A 14,596-nucleotide genomic window follows, 5' to 3' on the forward strand; every position below is an offset into this window, starting at 1 on the left:
GCGCGCTCTCACTGCACCATCTGGATTCTGCTCCTCAACGAACCACGCATCGTCTACCGTCGTCAAAGTTGGCTGCTCAGCACCTGTCCGATACCTGACATGGATCTATCCAACTCTACTTTGCGGTACTTCCGAAAAGATTGAGCTTTGTCACTTGATGCACAGATGTTGAATTCAGTCTAAGGTGAGTAAACGCACTGCGTCCAAAATTTACCGCAAGCCTGGAGTGCATCCTGTTGACAGCATACGCGGTAAGACAGTACGGTGGAATGTATCGTCGGTTCCAGTTGAGCCGCTTGTTCCGTTCATGACTTGGTGCATGGCGGTCGACTATATTTGTCACACATTCAATTTAGTGGAGCACCGCATGATTGATCCTTCGATTGTAAGTGCAGAATGTCTTACCACGATGTAGTGGCTGTTCTCACTGTTTATACTTGGAACATACTTTTCATGATCATGAAGGTAACATGTCGTGAGGTTTGCCGCTACGCCTCCTGGCTCCGAGGGTGTAACTGCTCTCCGACTGTAGAGTTCCTACTTCTCCATTATCAAAGGTTGTGCTTTGCACTCGCTTTCTCCTCGACCAGAAATTAGGAAGCGTCTATTTTCTAGCGCTTTCCTTCCGAGCCAAGCTCTAGAACCTTTAACAACCGTTCTATCCCAGTATAATTGGTATCTGCCTGAGAAAAGGGTGCTTGTCGTTGCCATGTTAGGGTTTATTGCCTTGATCAATGCCTGCTCTCTCTGAAATAAGGGGCCCATGTGGTCCCCCAGGCGTCTACTCTATTGATCCACATATAAAGTGAGCGTTGCACGGAGATTTCGATGGGATTCCTCTGACCTAAGTACCTCCCAGATGACCGGCAACGGCAACGGAAAACGCAAGGCTCTTCTCATTGGCATTAGCGATGATGGTTCAGGCCAGCCCTTGTCCGTTGGCCCAAGGAACGATGTGAAGAAAATGAGAAAATTACTTCGCGGTATGTCGGCGTCCCTCGCCTGGCTGCAACCCTCTCACAACCATGAAGAAACATACGCGTATAAGAACAGCGACATCGTGGTTATGTACGACAAGCAAAGGGACGCCAAGCTTGTACCTACCAGAGAAAACATTGTAAGACATCTTCTCGACTAGCTAACGACATTGCTCAGCAGGGCAATCCATATCACAGCTTCGGGAAATCGATAATCTTGTGGCGGGCTGTAAACCTGGGGACCGCTTTGTCTTTCACTGTACGTCTCGGCCTCTTCCGATGCGCAGTCGATTCCGTTAACCTTGCCCCTAGATTCAGGACACAGTGGCCAACAGGACAATTTGGACGGTACAGAAAAAGACGGCAAAGACGAGCGTATAGAGACGAAAACGGGACCCATCCTTGATGATGTAAAACGACACCTTTCCCTCAGCAAAGTTTGACTGACTTTACCTTTACACCAGGAATTGAGGGCGAGGTTGATTGATCCACTATGCCCTGGTAGCCAATTTGTTGTGAGTCTCCCGATTCCTCAGCGGCGCAGATATAGCCAATTACAGTGGCAGGCTGTTCTGGACACCTGTCATTCGGAAACTCTGCTAGGTATTCTTACTGCCTATTATTCTAACCGTTCAACCCCCTTACCAAAGCATCAGATTTACCCCATGTGGATTGTCAACTCCCTCCCCTGTCTCCCGACGAACATACCGTCAAGGAAGACGTGCGTGTGACGATAAACGACCGTGAGTCTATGCTAGTGCCCAGCATCCCATCGGCAGAAGTTGATGTTGGCATGGAAGTCAAACGGTCCTTGAGGCGATCCAAGAGGCGCCCTGCCCGTCAGCCCTCCTCGAAAGCTGGCAAACTGAAGAAATCCCGTCTCTCGCTGAAAGTGCTTACGAGGTCTACAACGCGAAGCTTCAGGGTGCGAGGCCCTCTGACGGCTCTTCTACCCAAGACGACTTCGGCGTTCTCGCCGGACTTGATCCAATCTAATTTGGATTTCTACGGAGAATACTGCTGTCACAAAGAGTGTTCTCCCCTCGAGAAGGATCAGGTTCGAAAGGAAAAGTCGGAGCTAGCGCAAGTGGTTCGTGTCGTCAGTACTATACATTTGTCGTTGGTGGGCTGACAGACTCGTCTGTCTAGCTAGCCATCTCTTCATGCAAGGACTCTCAGTACTCTTATGAAGATGCCGAGGGGAAAGGGATGACAGATGCACGTACTTCTTTCCATTATCCGAGCCGATTCTGATGTTTCCATTTTCCTTCGACAGGTTCTATGTTGCTATCTAAGTGAGCATGTCTTTCACATCGGAGGAGCGGAGAACCTGCTCTAATCCCTGCGCGCGAAGAAAACAACCCTCACCCCACTGTAGAAAAACTCTTCAATGTCATCAGGTTAGTTCAGTTTTACATAGAGCGTAACCGAGGGAGGCTACCATGCTTACCATTGCACAGCTTCAGCCTATTTACTCCCGCCTGGGATAGGATCCATTCAGAAGGTTGGGATGAATACAAGAGAGAATTTGACGAGGGTGCTTTGCCCAATGCATACCAGCAACCTTCGGTAAGCATTGTGACGGATAGGAGAAGTTCAGCCATGATAATTCCGCCCGTATTATTTTTAGCTCTCCAGTTTACAGCGCTTGGTATGTCGTCGTTTCTCATGGATTCGTCATGGCCGTGAACTCACCTTTGACCTTTTTCAGAATCTCGAGCACACGTTCAGTCTATAATTCTGCCCGTCCACTGCGTCGTTGAAGTTAATGTATTGAAATCTGCAATCGCTTGTTTGTACTATGTATGCTGTATCAAGGTATCTCTGGAGACGAAATAGTTCAAAGAGGTTGCCATATCTCTCACTGGCGATGATCATCGATTGATGCTGCTTCACAAGGCTAAATCAGTTATACTAACGAACGATTATTACGACTGTGGCAGCATGCTCCGTAATCAGGGCGAAACATACTTCTCTGCGTCGATACTAAGGAGGTGTTCGGGGGGACGATCAGGAGTACTCTTCATTCTAGACTTTGAATAGCTTTGAATTGATACGTAATTACATAGTTTGATATATCATGCAAATAAGGACGATTCTAATATACGTGTCCGAAGGTGGATGGTATTACGGTATTGCGACAAGAATGCTAATATATAAACGGCTTGGAATCACAGACTAAGCTTGTGGTTGGGGTTCTGAAGGAGATAAAAGGTCAGTTAGACGAATGGGCGCCGGAGATGAAGCCCTTACCAGACGTTGGAGACTCGAGAGCTGAGAATGATGGACAGCAAGTAAGTATGTGCTAGTTAGCTGATAGTGGTTGCGCTGTACTCACCGAAGGATGTTGGTACGCATTCGGCCGAGAACCACCTCGACATTGGGACCGAGCCCATTCGACCCAGCTCTCGGATTTCGCGCGTTTGTACGCTGGACTAAAGAGGCTGAAGCTGGGAGTGGGTGAGTAGGTGACACTACACCACGTTAGAGGTACAACGAACCTTATGTCATTGAAGAGTCTGTGGAGGGGAGGGTTGGGATTGGCTCCTGTAGTGACGTGATCGATAGTTAGGTTACATTTGATGCTGGTGTCGAGGAAAGGCTTACTCAAATAGTTACATAGCACCTGGACAGGAGCAATTGAACGTAAATCGACGTGTTGGGTGAGAAGAAAGGAAAGAAGCGCGTACCTTCGTCATTCGGTTCCCGTCCTCGTACGAGACTTGAGAATCCTTGCATGACGAAATGGCCAACTAGAAGATCACCAATGCGTCAGGGCAAGGTTCGTAGGGCATGCCAAAAGGGACTACGGACAACTCGCGGCAGCTCTAGTTTGTCCTTCTGGGATTCGTCTTTCAGAGTAAGACGGCAATTGCAGCACTTTTCCGTATCGTAGAAGTCCACGCTGGAGGTGGATGGACTGCTTGTATCGATGGTTCCTTTGGCCTTGATGTAGTCAGGCGCGCCATCGTTGAATGCAACCGGTGAAAGGAAACTTGACGCTTGCGTCTGGGGGGGAATGGAAGTGAGAGGGCCAGATGATGCGAAAGATGGCCTCGGGGATCGTGTGATGGTGTCCAGCGTGAGGCGCGGCTTCTTTGCTCTCGGTTGCTTTGACGATGACGGCTGGCGAACGAGACGGTTCTTGCACTGACCTAGGGGCCGTTTGACTTTCGAGGGTAAATCAGCCTTGGACGATGGCGCTACAGTATGGAAACTCACGGTCAGCCAATACCACACGGGGATACTCCTTGGGTGCCTCATCTTTGGTGTTGGATAACTGGCAATCCACGTGTGGTAGGTCTTAGTGGTGCGAGTGTCAGTCAAACGGAGGGCTAGATGGTTATGAGATGATGACATACCGAGTAAGGTTGCCGAATGGCACGAGTCTAATATCGCCTACCCTCACAATAAGTTAATCTGCAGCAGGAAGAGCTACTATGATAGGACTTACGACAAGCTGACTGCCAGGGCGTAGCGGATCGACTAGCCTTGTCCTTAAGACCTATCAACGAACATCAGCTCATGCGTAGAATCAAGTAATCGTTGCTCTCGTACATCGTCAAGAATTGGGTCCGTCGTAGTCTGGATGAGCTCGTCCAGGCCATCGACCTCCGTACCATCTAGATTCTTCTCTTGTCCGGTATGGCCAGAATCTGTCAAACGTTATCAACATTACGAAACCTGAAATGCGGGGGCGGGAGTTACAATGGAATACGAAACGATCTCCTGGCTGACAATCCCTCACAAGATTGTCAATCTCCCGTAGCTAGCAGTAATGGCATGATAAGGCGCTAAGCGTAGCGAGAGAACGAGACAGCAACGTACGATGTTATCCTTGGTTGGCATAAGCCGTCCTATCCGTTGCTTGTCATGCATGAGCACAATGTCAGTCTTCTTGTACATGTATTTGTCTGTATACTCGATCGTTAGAATGGTAGCATGACGGCAATCAGATGGAAGAATGCGGACATACCCATGAGCAGTTTCTTCACTTTCAATGCATCGTTCCTCGGACCGGGCCTGTTGGGCTCGCCGATGCCAATGAGAAGGGCTTTGCGTTTACCAACGTTGGGGACAGAAGAGCACATATTGGTTTGGGAGGGATTTAGTGAGAGAGCAAGGAACACATACGAGATCCTTATATGCCAAGCGGCGAGCCCTGTTTTGATACCGACAAAACCGGTGGTGATACCTGTTCGAACCTAGCACTGCAGCAAAGAACAGCCGCATAGACGCTCGGAGGCGTCCATGTGCCCTTCTATTCCCATTCATGACTTCTGATCAGCGCGATCAAGTCTTAAAGTGGTTATATGTTTCTCATGGCGTGCTGATATAGGACGGACATTCAAGGGCGGACTATCAAGAAGGCTTAGTGGGATCGCATGTGTCGGACCCAGGGAGAGAGCGACGTGAATCCCCAGGAATCAGGCGTCTTAATCTGGGGGAAAGACGGGGTCAAACCTGGGGGGATGATTACATGGTTTACAGGCGTGGACCTCACGGTACCATCGGTGTTATTTGCAGCTGTCCTCCGCCTGGCCGCACTTGCTCAGGATGTAGCAGCAACAATGTGCCAACCTCGTGCCGTCTTGTCCTTCAATTTCTACAGCATCCTAACGCAAAGCGGTTCAACGATAAGAATAGCTATAACAGCAAGGGATTGATTCAGTGATGCGATACTCACTGATGATGATGCAGTATAAGTCCTGTGCGGTAGACTGCATCGTGCCTTGCTGCTGCCAGATGTGCACATCAAAGCTGCATGGATGTATAAAGATGTTTTATCTAAACAATGTTCGACACACTGGCGCTCTGAGCAATTGTTAGGGTATTTTCGGCAAAAGCTTTCCATGTTTGACCCAAACTCCGGGGCTTCTCAAATAGGGTGCTACTAGCCATCTAGTTACAAGAGTAAGGTCGGCCGTCCGTGCGGGATCATTGTGACGAGGCGAGGGTAGTGAATGCGTGTGTACTTCATGTTGAAGATGCAGCTGTGTTCTATTTCGCGCGTGTATCGTGGAAACCAAAGGGTCTGAACGAGGCTGAAGTTAATGTTGAGGAACTATGTGGAGGGGTGGTTTTCAATCCTGGGCCATGTGCATGAGGCCCTGTGAAGGGAATGTGAGCCGTGCGGAGAGTTGAAGCGGTGCCGCGGGACTTACTGAGGATGCCAGGACGAAGGTGAAGAATTTGACTGTGCTCATCGCCAATGACTGTCTAGAGGAAATTCTGAACGCGAGTTCTCACTGAACATGCTGCCATGATCTGGCGGTATATTGACGCGTCGCGAATATTTCGCAGGGGGATTGATGACCAATGCGGGAGACATTGATGGGTGATGCATTGATGCGGTATGTGTGCTACCAATGCAATAAATCGCATAGGCTCGGCCACACGATTCTAGATATACGTGAGAGTGGTCCAGGTTTCTCGTCAATGTCGTGATCGCCCGAGCCGTGGTAGACGTAGTTCTCGGGCGTAGTTGCTCCAGTCATTACAGCACAGTCAAGTCCGATGGAGGAAAGCCGTATGAACAGTCACGTAAGTCGAATGTCGACGCGCGTTCATTGACCGAGAAGCAACGGTGTAACAGTGAACGGCAAAAAGCGCCAGGCCTCGACGTTGCGATGGAAGCCGTCAATCAAGCCGAACATGACCTGCGCTCCGAGTAGAAGGCTGTTTGGGTTCCTGGAAGAAATCCATAAGCCTGAGCGCCAAAACATATGATTTTAGCGCTCAATGGAGTTCGCGAAAAAGAAAATTAAAATCGCTGCTCCATGGGCATCAGATTCAGCAGCGCCCGGATCTGGCGTAGATCGACGCCCATGGCGAGGAGATCGGTCGAGAGAAGGTATTTGCGGAATGTCGGGGGTCCCCTCGACTGCTTCGGGCTAGAAGACGAGGTTCTTAGGGGGGAGTTTCTTTGACTTGTGGCGATGCTTTTTATCGCAAGATGTCGACGCCCATGTGCATGTGCATCATTGTCGCTGTGCTATGAATACACCAAGATGGTGACGGTCATTTGGTACCGGTGATTGCAACAGAAGAATTCAAAGAATCAAGAGGTTATTTGTCTGTGTTTGACCTGGATGGCGTCCAGGCTAGGCACAAATTTGTACTTGGCCTTTGCATCCTCCTCGTCCAAGGTGCAGAGATTTTCTGCGAAGTCGAATGCACAGTCTATTCTCTCGGTCACGAACCAATTCGACGCCAAAAAAGCCGCAGGTCGACGAATTTGGTGCCATCTCCTCGCCGTCCTCCAAGAAGTCGAAGAAAAAGCAGGCCAATCTCCCACCACCACCTGAGCCTCAACTACCAGATAACTCATTTCTTCCGACACACCTCGACCGACCGCGAGACGAGTTTGGAGGGTTTCAACCCCCAAAGGATCACGACTATGGCTACCTTTCCTATGAGCGACATGTCGTGCTAGGGATCCAAGACGTTGCTCGACTGGTCGAGGTCTTGACCCACGAGCTCGTCACGCGGGGCGGCATAACGACGCCATTCATATTCAGCAGTTCTGCCTTGGACATTTCACCGTCGGCAGTGAAGAGGTTGATTTCCTTGTTCTTGGAGACGTGTAAATCCGGAGTTTCGTTAGAGAAAGCGGACAAACGATGGCGAGAGGAGGCGCGTTTCGCCGGCCCTCATGACTTAGGGATGTGTTTGCGTTGGGGGTTGGCCCGAGCAATGCGAATACAAGGTGGTCAAGAGGTTAGGGGGCTCCTTCCTTGGGATATGTATCGCCAATTCAAAGAAACGGAAGCTGGTGCGTCTGTTAAGTTCACAAATTCTTTCCTCTGACCTCTGGATCCCTGATAGCTACGGGTTATTCGCCTTCTCATTTCTCAACCATCCTTGACGACCTAATCCCTCCTCTTCGCTCTGTCATCTTGACCACATTCTCCCTGTTGACTCGCCTCACTGCAAATAGCGCTTCTTCAGGCCACACGCCACCCACGCTTTCTACCCTATTCGGGCCACTATTCTTTGGGCTAGGTCCCCAATTGCGATTGCAAACATTTCAAGGCTCGTACACACAATACCTCGAAGCCGCCAATGCCACGGAACACCTCATTCTCGCTTTTATCCGTTGGCAAGACTTTCCTTCAGGTCGTCCCGGTACTGCAACTTCCACTGTTGACTTCGGCGGGGATTTGCAGGCTCGCGACCTTGCTAATAACGCTTCGTTTGGTACACTTGGCGTTCCAACTCGCCTGAAAGAATGGATCAAAGGATACCCCTCAATGCTGAACAACATCAGCTTTTCAAGTACTAGGAATGGACACCCTCAAGCTCGACGGGGAGCTCGCACTGTACGCGTTGTCAGCGTTCGTCGGAACGTCAGAGTGTACAGCGCCGATTTGGTTAAGAGTGGAGCCTCATGGGGATACGTCCCTCCTTCCGCGCGTCTGAACCCCAACTCCTTCAACGCCCTAGCATCTTCCAAAGAATGGCAGAGAATAACGCCGCCGGGCATGAAGCTACCTCCTCGCTATTCGGAATCCTACAAGAAACGGATGAACATGCACTCCAGTGTCGTTCCCGAATTTGGACCTGGCCCTTCTTCCTCAGCAACAAGCTCGCCGACCTCGATCTCAACTACGCCTTCATTTGCATCCACGATGTCTTCGGCGACGTCAATGGATAGTATGAACATATCACTTGGATCTAGGGAGGGTGAAGATCGATTTCGATCTCTAACGGACCTCAAATGGGGCGAGTTCGAGTCCATGGGCTTCGGGGGACTCGGCGCAGACGGGGAGGCTGAGAGGAAGCTTCAGTTCGATTTAACCGAAAGCGCTCGCATGGTACGTCTCCCCTCGTGCTCGTTTAACTCTCGTCATTGAGTATACATCTCCTTGTATCTAGTCCCGATCGGAAAAACGAGCTACACTATCATGGACAGACTTTTCATCTGCTGGATTCTCTCGCGCGGACGATCCCCTTTCCACCACACTGCAGTTCAGTACGCCGATTGTTAGCTCAATGTCCTCTTGGTCTGTCCGTGAAGCCGAGCTGACGAAGAAACTACGGAAAGCCCAGCAACAAAGCAACAAGAATATGCCTGCCTTTGACTGGGATACGGAACCTATCCTAGGTGGAGAGGAAGTTGTGGAAGAAGGGTTCGTCGACGTGTTCTGTGATCTTGTGTGCGGAAGTGGTTGGTTAGAGGTTGAGCTGGAGAGAGCCGCTAGTGAGTCATTTAGTCCGGTCTCTGGGGCTACCACAAGAGAAGGAGACTGGAGTCTTCTTGATCGAGAATGCAACTGGGCATTAGTAGGTTTATCCGTTGCTGCAAGTAGGATACCTTGTTCATTCGCGTTCCCCGTTCAAAGGTCGAGTTCAGGTCGTTGCCCCATTCGCGCTCTCCGGCCACAGATTCATCCCCGTTATCTACATCACTCTCAAGCTCCACCCAGTCATCTTCTTTGGATCCTCGTTCAGCCGCCACCCTGATTCTCTTTGAAGAATTCATTCCGCTTGAATACCGGCAGAAACTTCGGGCAGCCCTAGGGTCGTCTAGTCGACGGCGCCTGCCTTCTCTATTCTCATCAGCGTCACAGGCTACTATCTCGTCGCCATCGAAGAACAAACAGTGGAAAACGACACCATCGGTGGCAAATGGACGTGGATACGCTGCACCCCTAACCCCTTCACGCCATGACGCTGAGTTCGACAGCATGCTTCGCGGAGGCTCAGTGACGAAGGTTATCTCTCTGAGTGGCGGTGGGGCTAGGACAATAACAACGAGCCCTCTGCCTGTGTCCTCAACTGACCGTTCCTCGACGCCCAGACCGCAGGGAATCCCGCAACTTTATACCAGGGATGAGGCCCGTGACGGTGAATCGCCTCCCCCTCCACCGCCTTCCTCTGCTAAGAAATCACGATTTAAGTTCTCCACTGGTCTTCCCGTTAGTCCACACCCGGCGAAGAAGGGGACCTACCCGCCTGCGGAGTATTCGAGCGTTGAATTTGAGACAAGATTAGCGAGTTATAGTGACGAAGAACGGAATAGTGGAGGCGACGGTGTGACGGACGAGGCTGAGAAGCAGAAGAGACGACAATCACGAGACGATGCATGGGTGGATATACTGGTAGCCACTCACAATCGGCGAATGGGTGGGCAAGAAGCTGAGATGCGGGCTCCAGGGGAGCGACGACGGCGAGTGGGCCCAGATCCGGAGCTGGCGAGCTTGGAGGTAGCCCAGGTGCTAGCAAGCGTTCAGCAAGAGCGCTCCATGTCCCCGCTATCCGATGACGAGTTAGAGCGTCGATTTGGAGCGAAAGAGGAAGAAGCATCTGTGTCCCAGCCCATTTCAGTGTTCGAGTCTTTGCAGGATGCAGATGTGGACGAGATCCAAACTGTGCCACGCACCCGGGGCACGCTCGTCGAGAGCATCGATGATCGGGATACTTTAGAATACGCATCTTCCCTGGGCGCAGAGCCCGTTATGGAGCCCGTCATGGACCCGACGCCCGAGGAAGTCGTTCTACCACCACGGAAAGGATTAGGCTATTTTGACCTGCATCCTGAGCGAAGACCAGCATTGAACAGTCCTGAAGACGACGAAGATCCTAGACATCGTCTAGCTTACATGGATAGTGACGACGAAGGTGGAAACGACAATGAACCTGTCACACCCCCTCAAGCAGCTGAAGTCTTGCTACAACCCGTCGCCCCGCTACGACCATTACCCAAAGTTCCCCCCGTCCGGGCTGTTTCGCCTGTTGCCAGTCCCGCCGTCTCTCCATTGGTTCTTAAACCTAAGCCAGCCCAATCCGAAATCCCCACGAGTATCAAGGTAGAGCAAGCAAACCTTGCACAACGCGATCCCTCCCCGTCCAAGGTGGAACTACCCCGCATACCAGCGGCAATTCCGATTACCAATGGCCAGCATCATGGAAATGGCATCAGCAACGGACATGCAACTGAGGTCGTCGCCGATAAAGCTCCACTTGGAACCAAGACGGCCGCCTTGATTGAAATGTATCGCGAACGTGAACGAAGTGTTTCGCCCAAGCCTTCTACGCTGCCACCCCCCATCACTGCGCCAGTTATCCAACCTCCATCGCGACTTCCGGTCCCTGTGAGGGCTCCTGTTCTAGCTAAGGACACCGTCCCTGCTGCCATCCCCATCCCCACCATCTTGGCGCCTCAGCAAATAGCCATCCCTGCGCATGTTCCAGTAGATCTCTCCCCCGTGGAGCCGCCTCGCGTGGTCATCGAAGAAACTGGCCGCGCTAGTCCAGCCCGCTATGTACACGGAGCACCTCTACACAACGTCATGGAAGAGGAGGAGGAGGAGGATGCTTAACGAATTCCATGAAGTTCCCCGGTTGTCTATAAACTGCATGCAATCAGCCACGTTGGATAGTGGCTGACGCACCGATGCCTCCATTCATATATCAATCTGCCTCACACTCATTTACGCATACCAGATTCACTCGTTCGTCTCATCGCCAAATAGTAATACCCCTTTTCGAAGCTGGACTACTCTTTGATCCCACATTCTCTCCCGGTTCCTCTTATATGTATATGGGTGCCCCTCTCTTACTACTATTCGTACCTATGTCCTTATTTACTTACTCTCCTCTTTGTCGGTATTATCTCGTAATCACAGGATTTAAACAACTCCAAGTCAAGAAGTCCCTAGCCCTCAAAGCTCCAAATTCGAAGCTTTGACATTCAATATATCAAAATTACAACTGAGGCTCATACTCTGGATATATTGACGAAGTTCATGTACAACCTCACAAAGACAACCAACCCATTTCCTCGTCATCCATGCTCACGACCCTCACACCCGCCTGGCGGAGTTGATCATCGACCTCGTCCAGATTTTGTTTCGATGCATCCACAGCTCTGGTTCCGTCTTTCACTACAACAACCTCGAAGCCCTCGGTCCTAGCATCCAACGCGCTGGCCTTTACGCAATAATCATACGCCAGGCCAACAACATACACCCAAGTGACACCCTTCTCTTTGAGTGCCGCCGTGGCCGTACTTTCGCTGACTTTGAATGGGTCATAGAATACAGAATACATCTCCACCCGTTTATCTTGCCCTTTCTCGATAATCAGATCGACGGCGTCTATGTTGAGCCCATTGACAAGTTCGGCACCGTCGGTGCCTTGGACACAGTGCTCCGGCCATAGCCTCGTGGTGTAAGACTCCTCCGTATTGTTGGGGTTGATAACGCGGGCAAAGCTAGTGAAAGGTACGTTGTCGGGCGCGGGATGATTGCAGGCAAACGATATATGGTCGGTGGGGTGATAATCCTTTGTCGCCACTCGTAGGGCGAAAGCGGGGGTAGAGAGTAGTTTATTTATGCAAGGTACGATATCTCGTCCCCCGGTCACAGCCAGGGAGCCATCCTTCGAGAAGAAGGTGAAGACGACGGCTGAATGTCTGTGGGAGAAGAAGCGAGGCGTACCGGAGGACAAAAGTCGTTTTGCATGTCGATTACAAGCAAGGCGGGGTGAAAGTCTGCAGGGATGGTGCCGGTGGGCATGTCTGTTTATTGGGTTTGAACAGCTTGTATGTACAAAGCTAGCGATGCTCAATCGCTCAATCGAACAACAAAACGAGGGCCACGTGCCAGTTATCTACTCATTTACTTCCAGGAACTTGCCCTTCAACCAAGCTTTCAATATAACAATATAACTATGCTTCGACAGAGAAGCCCTTCAGGGAGGTTCTGGTTGATTGCAGTGGCGGCAAATCTTGCTCGAGGAGGTATTCTGCCAAGTCAAATGCCTTGTAATTAGGAAATCGGTGTATGCACATACAAAATCGTGATAAAAAAATAAAGATGGTCGTCCCCTACGTCAATGTGAAATAAAAGCATCTCCGCCTCATGAAAAAGCAACAAACGTTAAGATATATGTGAAGGTATAAAAGTGTGCATTCACTGCCAAGAGTGAAGCAAAGGGTAAATGTAAAAGGCGGAGCGAAGAATAAATGGCTAAGTCGTCGATGTCTAAATTACTTCGTCCTTGTCCTTAATGTAAACACGAATAAGCATCAAAAGGCACAGAAATGATGAAATGTCCAAATGTATCGGATGAAGGGAGAGGAGTTTAGGCCCAGATCCAGTTGATCAAGGATCGGCGGACTACTTCGATGACCTCCTCTACGACCTCCTCCTTATCAGCATCGGCGTCCTCGGCAAGGAGGGCACGGGCGAGGCGGGAGCCCTGAGGAATACATTAGTATACAGATATCGACAGGCAGCCGAAAGAGTACTCACATAGGCACGGCGGTGCTTGGTAGTGGTCTGTCCACCGTTGGATGACACAACAGAGCTCGAAGAGTTGGAGGTATTCGAAGACGAGGAAGACGAGGAAGAGCTCGAGGACGATGAGGAGTTGTTGCTCGACTTCACCGTGGAGCTGGTCGACTTGCCCGTCTTGGGATCCACGAAAGAGGTCACAGCGGCTGACGAAGAACTCTTGTCCGCAGAAGCAGCGCTCGAGGCAGATTCTGCGGCAATGGAAGATGCAGAGTTGGACTTGACAGTAGATGAGGTGGTCGCGCCGGTATGGGGGTTGGTGGATGAAACGACCTTGGTGTCAGAGTTGGCAGTGTTGGCCGAGTTAGAGGCAGCAGCAGAGGAAGATGTGCTGGAGTCCGAGTTAGCACCAGTGACAGATGATGTGAACACTGCGCCATTGCCATTGACGGACGTCTTCACCGTGCTCGAGTTGGCAGCGTTGGCGTTGGCAGCAGAAGCGGAGCTTGCGGCACTCTTGGAGTCTGCGGAGGCGGAGGACGCGGATTTATTTACATTGACCGCTCCATTGGCGCCTTTTGTGACAGACTCGTTAGATGTAGAGGAACTGTTCGCGTTGCTCGATGCCGAGTTGCTGTTGTTTGCGGAGGATGAGCTGCTAGACGAGCTAGACGTAGCAACAGAGCTGCTTCCTTGCTGGAGCTGTATAAACCATGCATATAAGATCACCCCAGCGTCTAAATCAAGTAAATCATACTCACAACAACACAATTACCGAACTTCTGGTAGGCAGCATTGGTGAACTGCGCGAGGCACAGGTTGGCTGCTTGTCCGCCTTGACAGATCATGCCTGCGGGTAGCTTAGCTTGAATCGTCTCCTTCTCGTTCTTGTACGTGACTTTCAGGCCGTTCTTCGTGATTGTGCCGGCCTGGAACGACTTGCCCGTACCAGTGGCATCGACCTTGAGCGTGAACTGTCTGGATCCGTCGATTCCCCTATGGACAGGTCAATTCCAGTTCAGTTAGGATACGCGAGGACACTAACCCATTGTAATTCTCCACTACTACAGAGAAGGTGCCGTCAGCAGCAACTTGAATGGTTTCTGCCTTCTCCAAGTTGGCAGCGATATCAACGCCAGTACCACAAGGGTTCTTGGCATCGGGGCGTCTGACATCGGGGCGTTTCAAGGGCTCCTTGATGCCCATAGCAGGGTGGGCGGCAGCATGTGCGTAAGCGGACGAGGACAGACCGACGACAACGACCGAGGCAGCGATAAATTTGGTGAAGAACATTATTAAATGTGCGATGAAGATGAATTCGAAGGACGAAAGATGAAGTTGACGCGAATTGCAAAGGTAAGAATTGCAAGAGGAACC

The 14,596-nt window shown here is 50.8% G+C and overlaps 5 protein-coding genes across 5 annotated transcripts; 2 read left to right on the plus strand and 3 right to left on the minus strand.

Moving 5' to 3' along the window:
* Positions 1-859: 859 nt before the first annotated feature.
* Positions 860-2,715, plus strand: MCA1_3 (Ca(2+)-dependent cysteine protease; the record flags this gene model as incomplete). The annotated part of the gene is made up of 11 exons (XM_036772064.1): positions 860-983; positions 1,032-1,117; positions 1,176-1,236; positions 1,290-1,387; positions 1,442-1,580; positions 1,634-2,067; positions 2,127-2,199; positions 2,356-2,377; positions 2,438-2,546; positions 2,608-2,628; positions 2,689-2,715. The coding sequence occupies 11 exons, from the start codon at positions 860-862 to the stop codon at positions 2,713-2,715; spliced, it is 1,194 nt and encodes a 397-aa protein (XP_036625710.1).
* A 433-nt stretch (positions 2,716-3,148) lies between these two features.
* On the minus strand, positions 3,149-5,068 carry MCA1_4 (Ca(2+)-dependent cysteine protease; the record flags this gene model as incomplete). Its single annotated transcript, XM_036772065.1, has 14 exons — positions 3,149-3,175; positions 3,231-3,251; positions 3,316-3,427; positions 3,479-3,524; positions 3,585-3,603; positions 3,668-3,730; positions 3,792-4,147; positions 4,200-4,280; positions 4,340-4,376; positions 4,432-4,482; positions 4,536-4,633; positions 4,686-4,746; positions 4,806-4,891; positions 4,954-5,068. 14 exons carry the CDS (start codon positions 5,066-5,068, stop codon positions 3,149-3,151), a joined length of 1,173 nt encoding a protein of 390 aa, XP_036625711.1.
* A 2,083-nt stretch (positions 5,069-7,151) lies between these two features.
* Positions 7,152-11,302, plus strand: PC9H_002428 (uncharacterized protein; the record flags this gene model as incomplete). Its single annotated transcript, XM_036772066.1, has 5 exons — positions 7,152-7,752; positions 7,806-8,794; positions 8,856-9,184; positions 9,233-9,263; positions 9,323-11,302. 5 exons carry the CDS (start codon positions 7,152-7,154, stop codon positions 11,300-11,302), a joined length of 3,930 nt encoding a protein of 1,309 aa, XP_036625712.1.
* Positions 11,303-11,738: 436 nt separating this feature from the next.
* Positions 11,739-12,499, minus strand: PNC1 (NAD(+) salvage pathway protein; the record flags this gene model as incomplete). The annotated part of the gene is made up of 2 exons (XM_036772067.1): positions 11,739-12,362; positions 12,422-12,499. The coding sequence occupies 2 exons, from the start codon at positions 12,497-12,499 to the stop codon at positions 11,739-11,741; spliced, it is 702 nt and encodes a 233-aa protein (XP_036625713.1).
* Positions 12,500-13,067: 568 nt separating this feature from the next.
* On the minus strand, positions 13,068-14,512 carry PC9H_002430 (uncharacterized protein; the record flags this gene model as incomplete). Its single annotated transcript, XM_036772068.1, has 4 exons — positions 13,068-13,184; positions 13,238-13,921; positions 13,981-14,215; positions 14,265-14,512. 4 exons carry the CDS (start codon positions 14,510-14,512, stop codon positions 13,068-13,070), a joined length of 1,284 nt encoding a protein of 427 aa, XP_036625714.1.
* Between the last annotated feature and the right edge of the window lie 84 nt (positions 14,513-14,596).

Source organism: Pleurotus ostreatus (assembly GCF_014466165.1).
Source record: "Pleurotus ostreatus strain PC9 chromosome Unknown scaffold_11, whole genome shotgun sequence".
In the NCBI taxonomy this organism is placed as follows: domain Eukaryota; kingdom Fungi; phylum Basidiomycota; class Agaricomycetes; order Agaricales; family Pleurotaceae; genus Pleurotus; species Pleurotus ostreatus.